Source organism: Salmo trutta, chromosome 23 (genome assembly GCF_901001165.1).
Source record: "Salmo trutta chromosome 23, fSalTru1.1, whole genome shotgun sequence".
NCBI classification, from domain to species: domain Eukaryota; kingdom Metazoa; phylum Chordata; class Actinopteri; order Salmoniformes; family Salmonidae; genus Salmo; species Salmo trutta.
The window spans coordinates 9431363-9451221 of NC_042979.1; the positions used below are offsets into that span (position 1 = coordinate 9431363).

Consider the following 19859-nt stretch of genomic DNA (forward strand, 5'->3'; position numbering starts at 1 on the left):
ATAACATTTTACACAACTATTCAATGTTATACCGTGCAGTGTCAAAAATATTGTAAAAACATTACAGAGAAACTATGAGGAAGACATACATTTTTGCAAAATCATGAGGTCTCGATAAAAAGGCAGTATGAAAAGTTTGACAAAATATAAAACAGCCACAAACAAAACATGACACACCAATACCAAAGTACAGAGAGAGAGTTTAGACTGTTTTTCAATGTGTTGTTTACTTAGATTCTGTAAAATACTAATTTTCACAAGGTAATTCTTTAATGAGGATGATGATAATGATTCATGTTGATTAACTCCCCAAAACAATGTTAGACAGCGCCGCCTGCTGGCTCTCCCTTAGAACTACCGTCCCTTTAAATGTTACATGGCTCCCTCCCTTGAATGAGTTACATTAAAACATGGCGGAGGGGAGGAACTGTGGAAACTGCCTGGGCTGAAGAATTTGAAAGGAAAACATACAAAAGTGACCTTTGTGGAGACGGAGGAGAGTGTACGAAGGCAGAGGAGAGGTGGGATGACTGTTGTATGACGCTGGGGACATACGTGGAGACACGGCTTCTGGATATTGTTTTACTGCAACAGAAGAGTGGACCCGAAGCCTTTTTCGCATAAATACAAAAAACAAAACAATACAGAAATGAACGGGGTAAGTTGGCTGTAACAATTCGTCAAATGTGTACTTTGTTATTTTACAAAAAATAGGTTACATTAATTTAGGACAATGGATGGGAGTATACTGTTATTTCTATGCTAGTTAGGTATTTGTTTAACGTTACTTGATCAATGTCCAACATTGTTGCATGATGTTAGCTAGCATGGTTAGCTAGCTAGCTAACTATACGTTATTCTCCCTACTCCAGCTAGCTACTCCTATCGGCTGAATAAGCGAACGGTCGAAATAAAAAGTTAGTCGCTTTTAGTGGGCGAGGCATTTGTAACTCAAATATACAGCCACGTTTGCATGTTCTCGAAAACAACATGTTTGTCACAAATAATGTGATGAGTGAAGCGATTGAGCTAACAACTAGGAGGCCCGTATGTTGTGCGGGTGTGTTTTGTCATAGTTAGCCAAATTATGTTGCTGGCTGGCGTCACTGCTAGTGTATTGACACAGGTCTCCTCTTTTTCATAAGATCAGGTCAGGTGACTGCCAGACATTACTCAACAGTTGTTATGGTCGAATGTCCTCGACATTTCCTTGTGGAAAATGAATTTCAACGTTATGTTATTTACATTGTTGACGTCTCCACACACACACAGCAACAACAAATGATTGATGGTTTCCACCTCTTCCTTTGACAGGACATGGTACTAAACAGCCACTCCATCACCCTCCTGGGCCACAGCAAGTCCAAATCACCTGTCCATGATGAGATGACCATCAAACTCATTCAGGAGGGAAAGTATGCTGGATGCTGCTCCATACAGAATGAAACACCAAGGCAAGGGGATGGTATGTAGTGTATAGTAGCCTATTCATTGAACTACTACAGTGCATGTCCTGTTCTTTCTATTTGGCTCCTCTTTCCTGCAAGTCTACACATTTTGCCATCGGGTGGAGAGAAATGTTTGCAGTTTTTAATATGATATCTGAGTGAGAGTGACTAACAAAATCAATGGGGCCCTGTAGGTGGTAACTTGACCATGATTAGTCATTGCATGCTGCCAGTTGCCCATACCTGGCCTAGATCAATGTGTATAGACATTATATGGCTTAGTGAATACTGAGTAAAATGTGTGTTTTACTTGAAACCTAAAACATGGCTGCATGATGAGGTTGGCTTCATCATGGTCCATCCCCTCACTCCTCATTCAAAAATAATATATTCTCATCACATCTAAGGAGGAGCTGTTGGTTTAGTCTGTGGCATCTCAATAGTCTAAAGTTACTTCTTGTTTTCTCCGTTTTTGATAGCCCATTTTACATGAAATGTACAAAAGCAATCTGAACGAGATGAAGCCATTGACATGAACGCTGTTATATCCTCATCTGACTTCCTCTTTGCTTGCCCCACCCAGCAGCCAGGAGACTGAACTCTGAGGCGACATGCGTCCTGAAGCTGGCAGACATGGAAGAGAGCCACAGCCAGTGGCCCTGCAGGACAGATGAGAACCAGCACCAGTCCTCCCAGCAGCTTCTCCACTTCTCCCCAGTCTCCTGCCTCCGTTCCCCAGCTGATGTCTCCTCCCCTCCTGCCCCCAGTAACAACATCACCCACACCCTACTCGCCAACAACACCGCTGCTCACCTCGCCAACCAGAGGAGGGATATCCGACGCAAGGCCAAAGGGAAGAAGTCAGCACTAAGAATGTAAGCTCTCTCTGGATGTCACACAAAATCACATTTTGTCGGGTGTTTTCATAGTTAAAAAACACTTGTCACAATAGCTTGGGACTGTCAAATGCATGCACTAAACTGGAGCATGTGAATAATTATGTAAAAAGGGTGTATTATAATTGGGATTGGTGAACTGCAGAGTTTGCGTCTCCCATGTGCACATATTAGGAGTGAACTGAACTTGAGGTTGCTTTTTGTGAGAATTGTTATTTCAATCAAAATACCACTCATTACAGAGTAAGCGATACAGCTTCATATGACGGCAATTTTTTTCCCTTTTGTTTCATCACAAAACCAGAGAGCAACCTCTGTCTGAAGTCCACAAAGCATATTGCATGTAACAAACAGTTACATGGTCAAGCAAGTTATTGTTTCCGACATTTTCGGACCACTAAACAGCTATTGATTTAGAACCAAGGAGAGTTACCGCAAGTCGCAAAGAAAACCGGAGCCGCCTCCACTATTCCAGCACCATTTCAACATCAAATCACCTATGCTTAGTCCAGTACAGTGACAACTAAAAGATAGCAAAAACAATTTAGGCTAATCAATGTAAAATGTTATATGATGTGGCTGTCCGTGCTTGTGATTTCTGTGTGCGTGCACGTTCGTGCAAGTAGAAAAAAACATGTTGACTCACTCCAATGCCATCCTCTTTCATGTTGACGAAACGGTCTGTCACTCTGTCATACATTACACAATTACATTTTTTGTTGTCGAATGTAACCTGGCTAAAATGCTTGCTCGCTAGCCTAACTTCCTTCCGTGGGCAACGTTAGCTAGTTAACATTAGCCTTCTACATCTAGCTACATATTGAACTTCTATCCTCTCAGGCCAGGGGTAGGGCTGTGGCGGTCACGAAATTTCATCAGCCGGTGATTGTCAAGCAAATCACTGTCGGTCTCACGGTAATTGACAGTTAATTAACATAAACGCAACATTAGCATCTTCTGGCTTCCACACATAGTCTACAAGCCATTTTAAACGTCTAATAAATCCATGTAATATGTCCTACACATCACAATAAACATTATTTACTTTAGACAGGTCCGAAGAAACATTTTCTTCATATCATGCATTATTTATGTATTATGTATTATTTGTTTATTTCAGAAGAAAATAATAGCATACTCTTGAGTTGCCCTGCTCTGGCTATGCCAAATGGCTGTGGGCTACACTAGTTGATTTAGCAGACAAGATTTGCATAAAATTCCATGGCATTATTTTATAATATGAATCAAACAAAGCTGAATTAAATATTTTCTCCAAAGGATTTGAGGGAGTGCGCACATGCGGCTATTATGTGAGCAGTTAACAAATAAATAGTTACTCATATATGGTTAGTTTTGAGTTATTAATGTAACTTTAGTTGTTTTACAGAAGTTGGGCTATATGTTTTGATGTTTAATACATTGTAAGGCTGCATGATGAGACTCTAATGATGATTTGAAAGTCTCTTGAAAGGCTTGAGCTCTGCTTGTTTTTTGCACAGGCTGTACACACCATCAGTCCCTCATTCTCAATTTGACAAGCACTTGATAATGAATTTCACGGTGGCATACCCCTTTTGTGGCCATAATGCACCCTAAAAAAAATCCATGCCTTTTGCGGCCCGGAGTGCTGCGTTGTGCCCTTCTCCTTGAGTGTGCAGCGCAATCCGAAGCGCCTCTTACTCACATGGCTCTCCATCACGTGATCGGGTCTTTCTCACAGGCTACAAGTCAGACACGTCGGGGACGCAACTATGTGCGTCCTTATCCAATTCCGAGGTGCATATTGAAGATATTGGAAGAACTGTCCACATTTACTTTTCGTCAGCCAACAAAATGAGTAGGCTTAACAAACAGCAAAAGCACTAGCCTATGTCAATCTACTATCCCCCATAGTACAAAAGTCAACCTATTCTGTGTGAGAAATAAATATTCCAAACATAGTCTGGGACAGTTGTGGGATGCTACAGATCCCAAATGAATACACCTTTTTTTACGCAATATGGCTGACGCAACAGATCAGAATGTTTAGCTTAAAATGTTGATAAACTATTAGGCTCGTTCTTCCATTATAAGCCCAGCAATGTGCCCATGGTAGTAGGCTATAAGCGCGAATGTTCCGTTAGCGGGACACACCATTATCAAAAGTTACCGCAAATACAATTATGCATTTTAATTATTTTATTATAAAGGTGAATATTATCTTCCCCAAACTTGAAACTAATGCACTGCTTATATATATATATATATGCCAGTTATATATGCCAGTTGGCACCCCTTGTAAAGCGGATTAATGTACTTCATTTTAAGAAGTTATTTGTCCACTTTAGTTGTGATACAAACCTTATTAAAACATATAGGCCTATGGGCTAGGCTACCTGATGTGTGTTTCTATGATTCAAAAAAGGCATTGTTTCTTATGCTGGGCATGATTCACAAGTGATAATATGTAATTCACAAGTGATAGGCTCATATTGTCACCCATCAGACAATTCTTGATTTAATCTTGTCTAAATAATATGTGTGACATTTGTTTGATTTAAAATGGACCATTATCATGCACCTGTATCGAAACAAGGGAAGTGGGAAAGAATACATGTAATCTATGCACTTAAATAGCGAATGGAGGACGCTTTTCCCCATGGTTTATTTTCATACCAGCCAGGTAGGCTATACTCCTGTTGCTTAATATTAGTGAAGTTGAGAAAAAAATATAGTAGGCCTAGCCTATATAAAGCTGATGGGATCCTTGTCTTTTTGTTAGTGGCAATCACTCTGTTTTCTCCCGCAATTGCATAGTATATAGAAATGTTGCGCAACATGAGCTCATGGGCTCTCATGAAGTGTTTGATTAGATTTTCAAATACATTTGCATTGTCAGAGTGATTAGCAAGACAATGGAGTGCTGAGTACCAGGCAGTTAGCAAGTTTGGTAGACTGTTAATGTCCTGTGACTAAACAGTTATGTGGGATTTGACTGCCTTCATGGCCTCTGGTGTGGCAGTAATACGGTCACCGCAACAGCCCTAGCCAGGGGAACAAGATATGAGTTAATGGTTGGATCAGAATCGCCATTATTATCATTGGCCAGTATGGAGAATCAAGTAGAGCCACAAGTCCAAATCGCTATCTCCATCCACAGCTAATTTAGGAAAGGGACAATTTTTGCTAGTTAGCGACCAGAGGACAACAACACAACGAGTTTCTGTAAGTGACGTATGCTGTCAGTGTGATTTGATAGGAGTGACGCCAAATCCAAAGTGGCTTCACTTGATACTTATTTTTATGTCTTTTTTTCTTTTTTGTTTGCTCGCTCAGTTTAGCTCAGCACTGATTGGCTATTATTATATACTTTAAAATCTTTTTTTATGAAGGGATGTCATGCTCGCTGGCTTCCTTTGCATTCAACGCTACGGGCGGCAACAATGTCATACTCTTTTTGACCAGAAAGCATCAGATGGCCTGAACAGACAGAGCGGTGCTGTTTCGCTCGCTCGGATGCTTTCTCTGGTGAGAGGCATTCAGCCTCTTGTGAATTGAAGGAAAATATGAAACACAAAATATTTTATTTGATCTTTTTTGGGGGGGGGGGGGGGAGCCTGGCTTCCCTTGGCATCCATGAATACATGGCACTGTTGGCAACAGTTGGAGATTTGCTGAAGGAGAAACAGGGTAGCATTCAGATACCGATGGACTAGAGGCCTTACTGTCTAAAACGGGTGACAAACGCATTTTGCCCCAGGGGCCACATCCGGTCTTCAACGAGGCCCGGAGGGTTGCTCGGAAGATGTATTATATTTCCTCACTGTCAAAATGTGCAAAAAATTGTCCTCTATCCATCGTTTAAAAAAAAAAATATTATAATAATTCTATGCTCCCTGGCTGTCTAGCTTTCATTTGTGATTTATTAGCGAGCTGGATAGTCAAAAAACGGTATGAATGTAGGTCCATTATCAGTTCTACACAGATTTGGTTTTAGGAATCTCTCACACACACAAGTATGTGGACACTCCTTCAGATTAGTGGATTCGGCTCTTTCAGCCACACCCGTTGCTGACAGGTGTATAAAATTGAGCACACAGCCATGCAATCTCCATAAACCTTGGTAGTAGAATGTTTTACTGAAGAGCTCAGTGACTTTCAACGTGGCACTGTCATAGGATGCCACCTTTCCAACAAGTCAGTTGGTCAAATCTTTGCCCCGCTAGAGCTGCCTCGGTCAACTGTTCTACTATTGTGAAGTGGAAATGTCTAGGAGCAACAACTGCTCAGTCACAAAGTGGTAGGCCACACAAGCTCACAGAGCAGGACTGTCGAGTGCTGAAGGGCGTAGCGCATAAAAATCATCTGTTTTTCATGGTCGGGCTAGGCTAGGTTCCAGCGAAGGGAAATCTAAATACTACAGCATGCAATGACATTCTAGGCGAGTCTGTGCTTCCAACTTTGTGGCAACAGTTTGTGGAAGGCCCTTTCCTGTTTCAGCATGACAATGCCCCTGTGCACAAAGCCAGTTCCATACAGAAATGGTTTGTCAAGATTGGTGTCCACATGTGTTTGTTTGTTTATTTATTCATTTATTTATTTATTAGAGGTGACCCTGTTTGGTCAACCAACAACCTAAGATTTATTTATTTTTTGTGAAGCAGTCACATTTTGTTAGGTTACAGCCTTATTCTAAAATATTTTTAAATTGTTTTTTCCCCCCCCTTTTTTTTAAAATAAATATATATATATATATATATATACATAAGTATGTTGACCCTTTACTCAGTACTTTGTTGAAGCACCTTTGTCAGTGATTACAGCCTCGAGTCTTCTTGGGTATGACGCTACAACCTTGCCACACCTGTATTTTGGGAGTTTCTCTCATTCCTCTCTGCAGATCCTCTCAAGCTCTGTCAGGTTGGATGGGGAGTGTTGCTGTACAGCTATTTTCAGGTCTCTCCAAAGATGTTCGATCCAGGCCCTGGCTGGGCCATCTAAAGGACATTCAGAGACTTGTCCCGAAGCCACTCCTGCATTGTCTTGGCTGTGTGCTTAGGGTCGTTGTCCTGTTGGAAGGTGAATCTTCGCACCAGTCTGAGGTCCTGAGCGCTTTGGAGCAGGTTTCCATCAAGGATCTCTCTGAACTTTGCTCCGTTCATCTTTGAAAAACATCTCCATAGCATGATTCTGCCACCACCATGCTTCACTGTAGGGATGGTGTCAGGTTTCCTCCATACGTGACGCTTCGCATTCTGGCCAAAGAGTTCAATCTTGGTTTCATCAGACCAGAGAATCTTGTTTGTCATAGTCTGAGAGTGTTTAGGTGCCTTTTGGCAAACTCCAAGCGGGCTGTCATGTGCATTTTTACTGAGGAGTGGCTTCCGTCTGGCCACTCTACCATAAAGGCCTGATTGGTGGAGTGCTGCAGAGATTGTAGATTGTTATCCTTCTGGAAGGTTCTCCCATCTCCACAGAGGAACTCTGGAGCTCTGTCAGAGTGACCATCGGGTTCTTGGTCACCTCCCTAACCAAGACCCTTCTCTCCCGATTGCTCAATTTGGTTGGGCAGCCAAACTGTTCTTGTGGACCTCAATGCTGCAGAAATGTTTTGGTACCCTTCCCCAGATCTGTGCCTCAATACAATTCTGTCTCTGAGCTATACGGACAATTCTTTCGACCTCATGGCTTGTTTTTTGCTCTGACTTGCACTGTCAACTGTGGGACCTGATATAGACAGATGTGTGCCTTTTCCAAATCATGTCCAATCAATTGAATTTACCACAGGTGGACTCCGTTCAAGTTGTAGAAACATGTCAAGGATGATCAATGGAAACAGGATGCACCTGATCTCAATTTCGAGTCTCATAGCAAAGAGTCTGAATACTTACGTAAACATTTCTAAAAACCTGTTTTTTGCTTTGTCATTATTGTGTAGATCACCGAGGATGTTTGTAAAAAATGTTTATTCCTTTTTTAGAATAAGGCTATAACATAACAAAATGTGGAAATAGTCAAGGGGTCTGAATACACTGAGATATTTATGGCACACGAGACACCGGTCTGATTCACGCCTTTATCAGTGGACTTATCCATCGTGGATGCAGCGGGGATGGCACACCAGTAGTACATTTTCTGTTACTTCCCATCATTTGTAATATACAATGTTTGGTTATGTTAATGCATTCAATATATTATGATTAGTCTTACCGTTCTCATTGTCGGAGTTTGGAACGCACAACCTAGGCTACACTTATGAGGAACAAGTTTTGGTTTATTTCATTCCGTTTACGAGTTGTCAATTCATTCAATGTATTTTATTTGTAGCGCTCCGTTAAATGGTGAGTAAGGACGCACACCGGATTATGCATAGCAGTAGGCCTAGGATGCCTGGCCTGCGTGCAAATGTAGGCCTATAAATGTGCCCATTTGGGGATCTGGTTAGTATTTATGATTCTTAACTCGCCACCAATGTGGAGCTTATCAAAGTAATTTTATCTTCACCTCAAACAGCAAGTAAAAAGTATTTTTTCTTCTACATCCATTGAAAATGATTAGTTCCTCAACGTAGCATTTTTTTTTTAAAGTTTTCAACTCTCTTTTGATAACCACTCGGTGTGAAAAGGGAAAAAATGTCATAAAATAAGCTTACCTGATTTATTTCTCATCCCTTGCGCAGATAGTCTACAGGTATGTCTGTCTGGAGCTCACTGGCGCGGGAAACTTTAGGGCCCAGAATATTTTATACAATGTTGCAGGTTTGCTAGCACGAGCTTCAGAACGGACCCAAGTTAATAAACTCAGCAAAAAAAGAAACGTCCTGTCACTGTCAACTGCGTTTATTTTCAGCAAACTTAACATGTGTAAATATTTGTATGAACATAAGCTTCAACAACTGAGACATAAACTGAACAAGTTCCACAGACATGTGACAAACAGAAATTGAATAATGTGTCCCTGAACAAAGGGGTAGATCAAAAGTAACAATCAGTATTGGGTGTGGCCACCAGCTGCATTAAGTACTGCAGTGCATCTCCTCATGGACTGCACCAGATTTGCCAGTTCTTGCTGTGAGATGTTACCCCACTCTTCCACCAAGGCACCTGCAAGTTCCCAGACATTTCTGGGGGGGAATGGCCCTAGCCCTCACCCTCCGATCCAACAGGTCCCAGACGTGCTCAATGGGATTGAGATCCGGGCTCTTTGCTGGCCATGGCAGAACACGGACATTCCTGTCTCGCAGGAAATCATGCACAGAACTAGCACTATGGCTGGTGGCATTGTCATGTCAGGATGAGCCTCAAGCAAGCATACCACACGAGGGAGGAGGATGTCTTCCCTGTAAAGCACAGCGTTGAGATTGCCTGCAATGACAACAAGCTCAGTCCGATGATGCTGTGACACTCCACCCCAGACCATGACGGACCCTCCACCAACAAATCGATCCCGTTCCAGAGTACAGGCCTCGGTGTAACGCTCATTCCTTTGACGATAAACGTGAATCCGACCATCACCCCCGGTGAGACAAAACCGCGGCTCGTCAGTGAAGAGCACTTGTTGCCAGTCCTGTCTGGTCCAGCGACGGCGGGTTTGTGCCATTAGGCGACGTTGTTGCCGGTGATGTCTGGTGAGGACCTGCCTTACACAGGCCTACAAGCCCTCAGTCCAGCCTCTCTCAGCCTATTGCGGACAGTCTGAGCACTGGTGTAGGGATTGTGCGTTCCTGGTATAACTCGTGCAGTTGTTGTTGCCATCCTGTACCTGTCCCACAGGTGTGATGTTCAGATGTACTGATCCTGTGCAGGTGTTGTTACACGTGGTCTACCACTGCGAGGACGAACAGCTGTCCGTCCTGTCTCCCTGTAGCTCTGTCTTGGGTGTCTCACAGTACGGACATTGCAATTTATTACCCTGGCCACATCTGCAGTCCTCATGCCTCCTTGCAGCATGCCTAAGGCACGGTTACACAGATGAGCAGGGACCCAGTGCATCTGTCTTTTGGTGTTTTTCAGAGTCAGTAGAAAGGCCTCTTTAGTGTCCTAAGTTTTCATAACTGTGACCTTAAATGCCTACAGTCTGTAAGCTGTTCGTGTCTTAACGACCGTTCCACAGGTGCATGTTATTTAATTGATTTGATTGTTTATGGTTCATTGAACAATCATGGGGAAACAGTGTTTAAACCCTTTACAATGAAGATCTGTGACGTTAATTTGTAAAAATCCAAATCTCTTTGAAAGACAGGGTCCTGAAAAAGGGCTGTTTTTTTTTTGTTTTTTTTTGCTGAGTTTAGTTAATACAATGTTTTAAAGTTCCTTCAAGACAGGCTGTGTTTTGCCAATGCGATTTATAGGATATTTATTTTGATCATGTTATTTTCTACCTACAGGCTGCAGTGGTTTTTATTTGTTGGCTTTATGTAGGTTGTTTTTACATAGATGGCAATACAAGTTACTTTTAGAATTTTGATTTTGAAATATGACTTTGTTCCACAAATGTCCATATGAAAATCATATCTGGCACGCAGATTGGTAGAAATAGTAAGATAAATTGGCACTCCAAATGGAAAAGGTTGCCGACCCCTGGTGTAGTCTATTACCTACCGGCAACTTCAGGAGTGTAACAGCCGACTCTGCCCAGGCCAGCAGCAGCGGGGAGGAAGAGGGTCAGGAACATTTATTTTTTATTTTTCTCCTCCTGGTTAAGCGGTCTTGGTTTCTGGATCCATCTCAAGTCATTTGTGTGCTTAAAGCATCAAACAAGCTCAGTAGTGTGTGTGTATGTATGTATGTATGTGTGTGTATATATATATATATATATATTTGATGTACCACAAAGGGCTGCAATGTCTGTTTCTGTTGAATACCTGGTGCTTGTTTTTTCACTTTAATAAGAACATGGCTCATATGTGCCCATATATGTAAAAAATGGTTTGTTAATGCTTGTTCATACATTTCCTTAACAGAGCAGAGAGCAGGAATTCCCAAAACCGCAAAGTGACAGACTACTATCCCATAAGGAGAAGCTCCAGGAAAAGCAAAGCAGAGTTGAAGGTGAGAGCAAAGTGCATTTATTACCTTGTAATATTAAAGCATTGACCACTTCCATGCTGTTATATATCAAAGATTTAGTGGTGTACTGTGCAGATTATTGAGAGATAAACAGATCTAGTGTGAAATGAGGGCCATGTGTGGAATGGGTGCAACTCAATATTAGGAAGGTGTTCCTAATGTTCGGTTTACCCAGTGTATATCCCCTGTCTGATTCCCAGTTCATCCAGTAGATCAGGGTTTCCCAAACTCGGTCCTGGGACCCCCCCCCCCCCCCCTCCCTGGGTGCACGTTTTGGTTTTTGCCCTAGCGCTACACAAGCTGGTTCAAATAACCAACTCATCAAGCTTTGATTGTTTGATTCAGCTGTGTAGTGCTAGGGCAAAAGCCAAAATGTGCACCTGGGGGGGGGGACCCTGCACTAGATGGAGCCACTTGAAACCAGTTGCGTCTGGTTTGGGTAGTGAGTGACTGTGCCAAAATTGCTGAATGTTTTTTGTTTGTAATAAGGCTGGACCAAATCTGAACCAATCATAGAGGTCTGTTTCACAAGTTTGGCCAGTACTGTAGAGCAGGGGTTCCCAAACCTTTTCACTCGGGGGGCCTGCTTCCTGCATTATCCCATGCACGCGCCATGTATATTTCTATGGGCTCAAGCACTGTTCATAACAAACTGTTCACAGTTTTAAAGCTTATTTCCTGCAATTCTGTAAATTTTCCATGTCTGTCTATTAATGTGATATTTGAGTGACAAATTACAACAATATCTATGGGCTAAATTTAATTGTATTTTTTAAAATAATAAAAACATTAGCTGACATGGGCTAGTTGATATGGACATTTCTGACAAGTTCTAATATAGAGCTGGGACGATAAACCAGAAATGACAGACACTGACATTGCCTTCCTCTTACCGAAGCATTTTGCTTACGTTAGTGATTTTGCTACACAACGTTCCTGTAGATTTGTTCTAAAACCATTATTTGGTCAACATTAATGGCCTATGCCTTATGTTGATTCCTGCTATGGAAGTGTCTGCCTGTCGGCTGCTAACTCAATCCCTTTCCCCACTGCACTCGGAGGAGGGAGCGACGTGTTCTGAGAAGCACCGTTGCTTAAAATACTATTGCGGCAAAAAGACTTTTCGCTTAAATGCACAAATTCTCTTAAGAGCCCAAAATAATACAATCATGCATTTCCTGTGTGTGTGTGTGTGTGTGTGTGTGTGTGTGTGTGTGTGTGTGTATAAAAAAAATACGCACAGGAAATGCATCTTTTTTTTATACACACACACACAGGAAATACATGACTGTATTTTGATGTGTAACCTATCGAAATACAATCAGATTTATTTTGGGCTCTTAAGAGAATTTGTGCATATTGGCATTTAAGCTATATTATTTACCACTTGAGGAAGTGGGAACTCAAAACACTTAGCTAGATTGCTAACTCTGAATATGATATTGTTGATAGATAGCCAGTAAATGTAATCTAACGTCCTACAAAAACGGTCCAGTGCTAGGCCACTAGATGTAAACCTATTAAGTGAAAATGGCACGCTCCACTCGGCTCCGCAGGCACTTCAAAACCATACTACATAGCCTACTCCAGTTGTAAAGTGGTGACATGAACTCAATATTAAGTGGTGAGAAATGCATTATATACACTCACAGTAAGCTGTGACTCTCTGTGTAACTAGAACAGTAGTTGCTTTGAAAACTGTCTTTTCGCCGAAATAGTATTTTAAGCAACGGTGCTTCTCAGAACGCATCGCTCCCTCCGAGTGCAGTGGGGAGAAGGATTGAGTCAGCAGCCGACAGGCAGACACTTCCATAGCAGGAATCAACATAAGGCATGTCCATATTTTATTATTTCATATCAATAGAAAAAGGGGAAATAACTGTTTACCCAATGTGGACCTGACAGTGTTCATTGTTTTGGGCTTTGGAATTTCCCATTAAAAAGCTCATGCATTATGAAATGACATTAAAATGATTTATCATAGGCTACTATCTGTCTTACTTGGTACTGGAAATAATTGTCTAGAGCCCCGCCACTAATGTAAAGTAGTTTTGTCATTTGTTGTTATTGAGCAAAATATTTACATTTATCACTGACTTTTTGTCCATATCCCCCAGCTCTAGCACCTCCCCGGAACAAAATATTTATTGGAAGTTATCGATTTATCATTGCACATTTATTTTTCTTCAATTTATGGATGTTTGTTCATATGGCCCAGCTCTAGTACAGTAAAGTAGTTCAGTGTTCAGAAAAGTAGAGTACAGTGCACCCGAGTACATTATACTGTACTGAACTATACTCTAATTGACTGAACTGTACTTAGCTCTACTATGTTGTACTTTGTTGTCCAAACTTGTGAAACATGGACATCTATGATTGGTTCAGATTTGGTTTGGACCAACCAAAATTGGTGGTGTTTGGTGATTATGCATTTCTGTGTAGTACAGATCAGGGACCTATGATGAAATTATGTTACCAGGTGTAAATCCACTTCACTTAATGCAGTTAAATAACCAAAATGTATGTATTTCAAAGTTGCGGCGTCATGTCATAGCTGACACCCCATTATTTCTGTAGACATCTTTGAATCTTAATTTGGAGCAGATATTTAATTGTTTTAAACTGAGGGAGAGATGACCTAAATTCTCTTACCAAACTTTGCATCTGCACAGTTCTTCTAGTAAATGTGTTTTTGTAAATTGTTAAAAGTAGTCCTTGTGCATAGTTGTATGATTTTGTTCAACTTTTTAAATCAATGGCTTAAGTTTGGCCATACATTTTAAGTGAAAAATTGGTGGAATTGCCCCAATACAGTATGGGGAGCACAGAGATACTGTTAACTGGTTCTCTGGCTGACTGCTATTGCCTGAGCAGAGATTAGATTAGATGACTTTAAGGAATGAAAAATGATGGTCATCAAATAAATACTAAGTCATATACATGGCTGAAATATTGTATTTCATATCAATAGAAAAGGGGGAAATAACTGTTTACCCAATGTGGACCTGACAGTGTTCATTATTTTTGGCTTTGGAATTTCCATTTAAAAAAACTCAAATCGTTTTAATGTCATTTCATAATGCATTTAAGGTTTTCAAAAATATTATCGAACGGAAATCAAAAACGGTGTTTTTTTTTTTTTATATGACCGAAACTGAACCAACCTCCAAGCACTAATCGCTCAGCACTAGTAACTTTGCAGTGTAACTTTTTTTATTTAGAAAGGACAAGGGTTCATAACATGTGAGATTAGCTATAATACCATTAGCAACTGTGAATAAGGACTTGTGTTCCTTCAAATATGTGGAGCCAAATTTTAAATTTCTTATTACATGTCCTCTATGCTTGGATTCTCTTACAGTGTGAACAAAAGAAACACATCGATGATCTGATCATAAATGGGATCGAGGAAGGAATGGAGGTACACACATTGATCACAGCGCTTAGCCAATCTGACTGGGAGGCCCTGTATTTGAAAACCTTGTTGCTATGTTCATACTGACATATCATGAAATGCATCTCGCACAGTTTTCAGAGGAAAATAGTGTGTGATACTAAGTTCATTTTATTATTTCAATAGACTATATTGTATTCCATGAGTGAAAATACAGTGCATTTGGAAAGTATTCAGACCCCTTCATCTTTTCCGAATGTTTATGTTACAACCTTATTCTAAAATTGATTAAATCATTGTTTTGCCTCAATCTACACATAATGACAAAGCGAAAAGTGTTTTTGTATTAAATAAATTGCAGATGTATTAAAAAGTATTCAGACCCTTTGCTATGAGATTCTAAATTGAGCTCAAGTGCATCCTGTTTCCATTGATCATCCTTGTTGTTTCTACAACTTGATTTACCACAGTCCACCTGTGGTAAATTCAATTGATTGGACATGATTAGGAAAGGCACAAACCTGTCTCTAAGGTCCCACAGTTGACAGTGCATGTCAGAGCAAAAGCCAAGCCATGAGGTCGAAGGAATTGTCCATAGAGCTCCGAGACAAGATTGTGTCGGCACAGATCTGAGGAAGGGTACCAGAAAATGTCTGCAATCGGGGGAGAAGGGCCTTGGTCAGGGAGGTGATCAAGCACTTGATGGGCACTCTGACAGAGCTCAAGAGTTCCTCTGTGGAGATGGGAGAACCTTCCAGAAGGACAACCATCTCTGCAGCACCCCACCAATCAGGCCTTTTATAGTAGAGTGGCCAGATGGAAGCCACTCCTTAGTAAAAGGCACATGACAGCCCGCTTGGAGTTTGCCAAAAGGCACTTAAAGAACTCGCAGACCATGAGAAACAAGATTCTCTGGTCTGACGAAACCAAGATTGAGCTTTTTGGCCTGAATGCCAAACGTCACGTCTGGAGGAAAGCTGGCACCATCCCTACGGTGAAGCGTGGTGGCAGCATCATGCTGTGGGGAGGTTTTTCAGTGGCAGGAACTAGGAGACTAGTCAGGATTGAGGGAAAGATCAACGGAACAAAGTACAAAGAGATCCTTGATGAAAACCTGCTCCAGGGCGCTCAGGACCTCAGACTGGGGCGACGGTTCACCTTCCAGCAAGACAACGACCCTAAGCACACAGCAAAGACAATGCAGGAGTGGTCTCACTGTCCTTGAGTTGCCCAGCCAGAGCTTAGACTTGAACCCGATCGAAACATCTCTGGTGAGACCTGAAAATAGCTGTGCGGCGACACTCCCCATCCAACCTGACAGAGCTTAAGAGGATCTGCAGAGAAGAATGGGAGAAACTCCCCAAATACAGTTGTGCCAAGCTTGTAGCATCATACCCAAGAAGACTCTAGGCTGTAATTGCTGCTGAAGGTGCTTCAACAAAGTACTGAGCCAAGGGTATGAATACCAATGTAAATTTAAAAACCTGTTTTTGCTTCGTCATTATGGGCTATTGGGTGTAGATTGAGGGGGGGGGGAAACAATTAAATCCATTTTAGAATACGTCTAACGTAACAAAATATGGAAAGTTAAGGGGTATGAATACTTTCTGATCGCGCTGTATATTTATTCCCCAAATGGTACAGGTGCAGCATATAGAGGGGAAGGGTCGAGGAGTGTTTGCCACCCAGTGTTTCGATAAGGGCCAGTATGTAGTGGAGTACCATGGTGACCTGCTGCAGATCACTGACGCCAAAACGAGGGAGGCCGAGTACGCTCTTAACCCTGCCACTGGCTGCTACATGTACTACTTTCAGTATCTCTGCAAAACATACTGGTATGTCAAACCACTATCACTTTTACGTGTGTGGCATCTCTGGTATAGCCGCAAAACTATTTCAGCGTTCTCACTGTTGGCTGCTCACTAATGCAGTATTTGTTTAAGTTTCATGATGTAATAACTTTTCAACCATAAAACTGTTAGATTAACCTAATATCAGTGGGGGGGGTTTTTTGTGGTTTTTTTTCTCTCAACTGCTTCTTCCTCTAGTGTGGACGCCACGAAAGAAACGGGTCGCATGGGCCGTCTGATCAACCACAGTAAGAACGGCAACTGTCAAACCAAACTCCATGACATCAACGGGATGCCTCACCTCATCCTGGTGGCATCGCGAGACGTCGATGAGGGCGAGGAGCTGCTCTACGACTATGGCGACCGCAGCAAAGCTTCCATCGCAGCCCACCCCTGGCTCAAACATTGATGGAGACATGATCCAGCTCAAAGAAAAGGGAAAATGCTAACAACACCTTGGTTTCTTAATAGATCGTTTTTTAAATGTAAAAATTGCCTTAGCAACAGAATGTGTCATCACATCATTTCTTTTTTTTCTGAAAGGGAGGGGGTAGTTTGTACTTAGTGGGGAGGGAGTTTTTGAGGAGGGTGGGTTAGGTTACAGTGACTTAAACACACATTTAGATTGAGGTACACCTTCTAAATGTCTGGCGACATCAATACTTTTAATATATTTATCAGTCTATAGGAAACATGCTAGTTTTTTCCAGCACATTTCTTTTTGTATATTTTGTATTACCGGTAGACCAGTGCTTCCACGGCATGCAGGTTGTAGTTCAGTGTTCTGCATTTTTATACAAAGTTTTTCTTAATTGGTTGTATGGTAGTTAGTTGCTAAGCAATAATTATATTTATGGTACCAGAACCCTTTCTGGTTGATGCAGAAAGCAGAACTATTAGATGCAAACTTATGAGCCGTCTTTAAAAGGTTCCAAAAACTGGAATAGGATTCCAACCATTGAAACTCACACTTTATTTGAAATGTCAACTTTATGCTATGTTATGTAGAGTTGTTTTATGAACTTGAACAAATCTGTACCTCTAACACACAAAGCTGTCAATGTCCACAAACAAATGCTCCATGAGGAAGTATTTAAATATGTATGCTGGGGTGGAGGCATCATTGAATAAACAGGTTTTATGCAAATTATACCCCGGCTTGCTTTTGTCATGACTTCGGACTCTTCTCTTTGCATTTAAAACACCTTGCTGATCACAAAGCTGAATTTGAGGAAAATGGGTTGATGATTTGTATAACTACTGTTCAGAGGGCATCAGATCCCCTCTAATATTTAATATGTTGATTGCATGAGGTTGGCTTAGTGTCCCTGTGGCTCAGTTGGTAGAGCATGGTGTTTGCAATGGTGTTTGCAACGCCAGGGTTGTGAGTTCGATTCCCACGGGGGGGCAGTATGAGAAAAAAAAATGTATGAAATGAAATGAATTGAAATGTATGCATTCACTACTGTAAGTCGCTCTGGATAAGAGCGTCTGCTAAATGACTAAAATGTAAATGTAAAAATGTGACCCATTTTTGTTGGTTGTTTTGTCATAGTTGTGCCTAAGGGGGCATATTTGGTAGGGAATGTTTTCCCCCTGTGAGCTGAGAATGTCGGGTTCTTGTCCAGTTCTGGCCCTCTCTCACAGCTCAAGGACCTATCACTGTCCCTCTCTCTGTATAGCGCTCCTCCCTCTCTCCTCCTTCTCTCTCCCACCGTGGAGAGACTCTGGGTTGAGGTTTGTGATAATGTAATCTACAGTACTACTGCCAAGGGATGAGCTGTAGGTGTATCTACAGTAAGAGTCCCCTCGAAGCCTTGCAAGAGTTGTGAGGAGGAATGGGCCAAATTTCACCCAACTTATTGTGGGAAGCTTGTGGAAGGATATGTGAAACGTTTGACCCAAGTTTAACAATTTAAAGGCAATGCTACCAAACACTAATTGAGCGTATGTAAACTTCTGACCCACTGGAAATGTGATGAAAGAAATAAAAGCTGAAATAAATCATTCTCTACTATTATTCTGACATTTCACATTCTTAAAATAAAGTGGTGATCCTAACTGACCTAACACAGGGAATTTTTACAAGGATTACATGTCAGGAATTGTGAAAAACTGAGTTCAAATGTATTTGTCTAAGGTGTATGTAAACTTCCGACTTCAACTGTACCTATCCAAAATGAAGATGTATGGATAAGCCACTTCTCAAATCTTTTCGGCTCTATAACAAAGAACAAACAGCTAAAACACATACATGATTAACTACAAATATTAGAATCAGCTATTACATTTACATCATTTAGCAGACGCTCTTATCCAGAGCAACTTACAGTAGTGAATGCATACATTTCATACATTTCTTTTTTTTTTTTTTTCTGTGCTGGCCCCCCGTGGGAATCGAACCCACAACCCTGGTGTTGCAAACACCATGCTCTACCAACTGAGCTACAGGGAAGTCTATTGACGATTACAAGAACCCACTAGATTCTCCAATTACGTTCAATGAACTACAGGACAAAATACAAACTCTCCAACCCAAAAAGGCCTGTGGTGTTGATGGTATGCTAAATGAAAACATACAGACCACAAATTCCAATGAGAGAGAGATGCAGCTTGAGCCCCATCCTCTTCAACATATATATCAATGAATTGGCGAGGGCACTAGAACAGTCTGCATCACCTGACCTCACCCTACTGGACTCGGAAATCAAATGTCTACTGTTTGCAGATGATCTGGTGCTTCTGTCCCCAACCAAGGAGGACCAACAGCAGCACCTAGCACTCTTCTACACAGATTCTGTCAGACTTGGGCCCTGACAGTGAATCTCAGTAAGACAATAAATTATGGTGTTCCAAAAAAGGTCCAGTAGCCAGGACACCAAATAAAATGATATCTAGACACCGTTGCCCTAGAGCACACAAAGAACTATACCTACCTCGGCCTAAACATCAACACCACAGGTAACTTCCACAAGGCTGTGAATGATCTAAGAGACATGGCAAGAAGGGCCTTCTATGCCGTCAAAAGGAACATAAAACTCAACATCCCAATTAGGATCTGGCTAAAAGTACTTCAATCGGTTATAGAACACATTGCCCTCTATGGCTGTGAGGTATGGGTTCCACTCACCAACCAAGAATTCACAAAATGGGAAAAACACCCAGTTGAGACTCGGCATGCAGAATTCTGCAAAATAATACTTAGTGTACAACGCAAAACCTCA

General features: G+C 41.5%; 1 protein-coding gene across 2 annotated transcripts; it reads left to right on the forward strand.

Moving 5' to 3' along the window:
• The first annotated feature begins 347 nt into the window (after positions 1 to 347).
• Positions 348 to 17785, forward strand: LOC115159250 (N-lysine methyltransferase KMT5A-A). 2 transcript variants are annotated; one of them, XM_029708787.1, is made up of 7 exons: positions 348 to 658; positions 1315 to 1465; positions 2032 to 2323; positions 11286 to 11373; positions 14753 to 14812; positions 16430 to 16620; positions 16834 to 17785. In XM_029708787.1, the coding sequence occupies exons 1-7, from the start codon at positions 650 to 652 to the stop codon at positions 17042 to 17044; spliced, it is 1002 nt and encodes a 333-aa protein (XP_029564647.1). In that variant the 5' UTR covers positions 348 to 649; the 3' UTR covers positions 17045 to 17785. The 2 variants fall into 2 exon arrangements, with proteins under 2 accessions (XP_029564647.1, XP_029564648.1); XM_029708788.1 differs by having other exon boundaries at positions 2035 to 2323.
• The last annotated feature ends 2074 nt before the right edge of the window (positions 17786 to 19859 follow it).

What these genes read in the sequence shown, in the direction of transcription:
- LOC115159250 (XM_029708787.1), top strand. An exon ending in AACACCAAGGCAAGGGGATG is followed by an intron (nt 1,466 to 2,031) that starts GTATGTAGTGTA and finishes TGCCCCACCCAG; the next exon opens with CAGCCAGGAGACTGAACTCT. An exon ending in GGATCGAGGAAGGAATGGAG is followed by an intron (nt 14,813 to 16,429) that starts GTACACACATTG and finishes CAAATGGTACAG; the next exon opens with GTGCAGCATATAGAGGGGAA.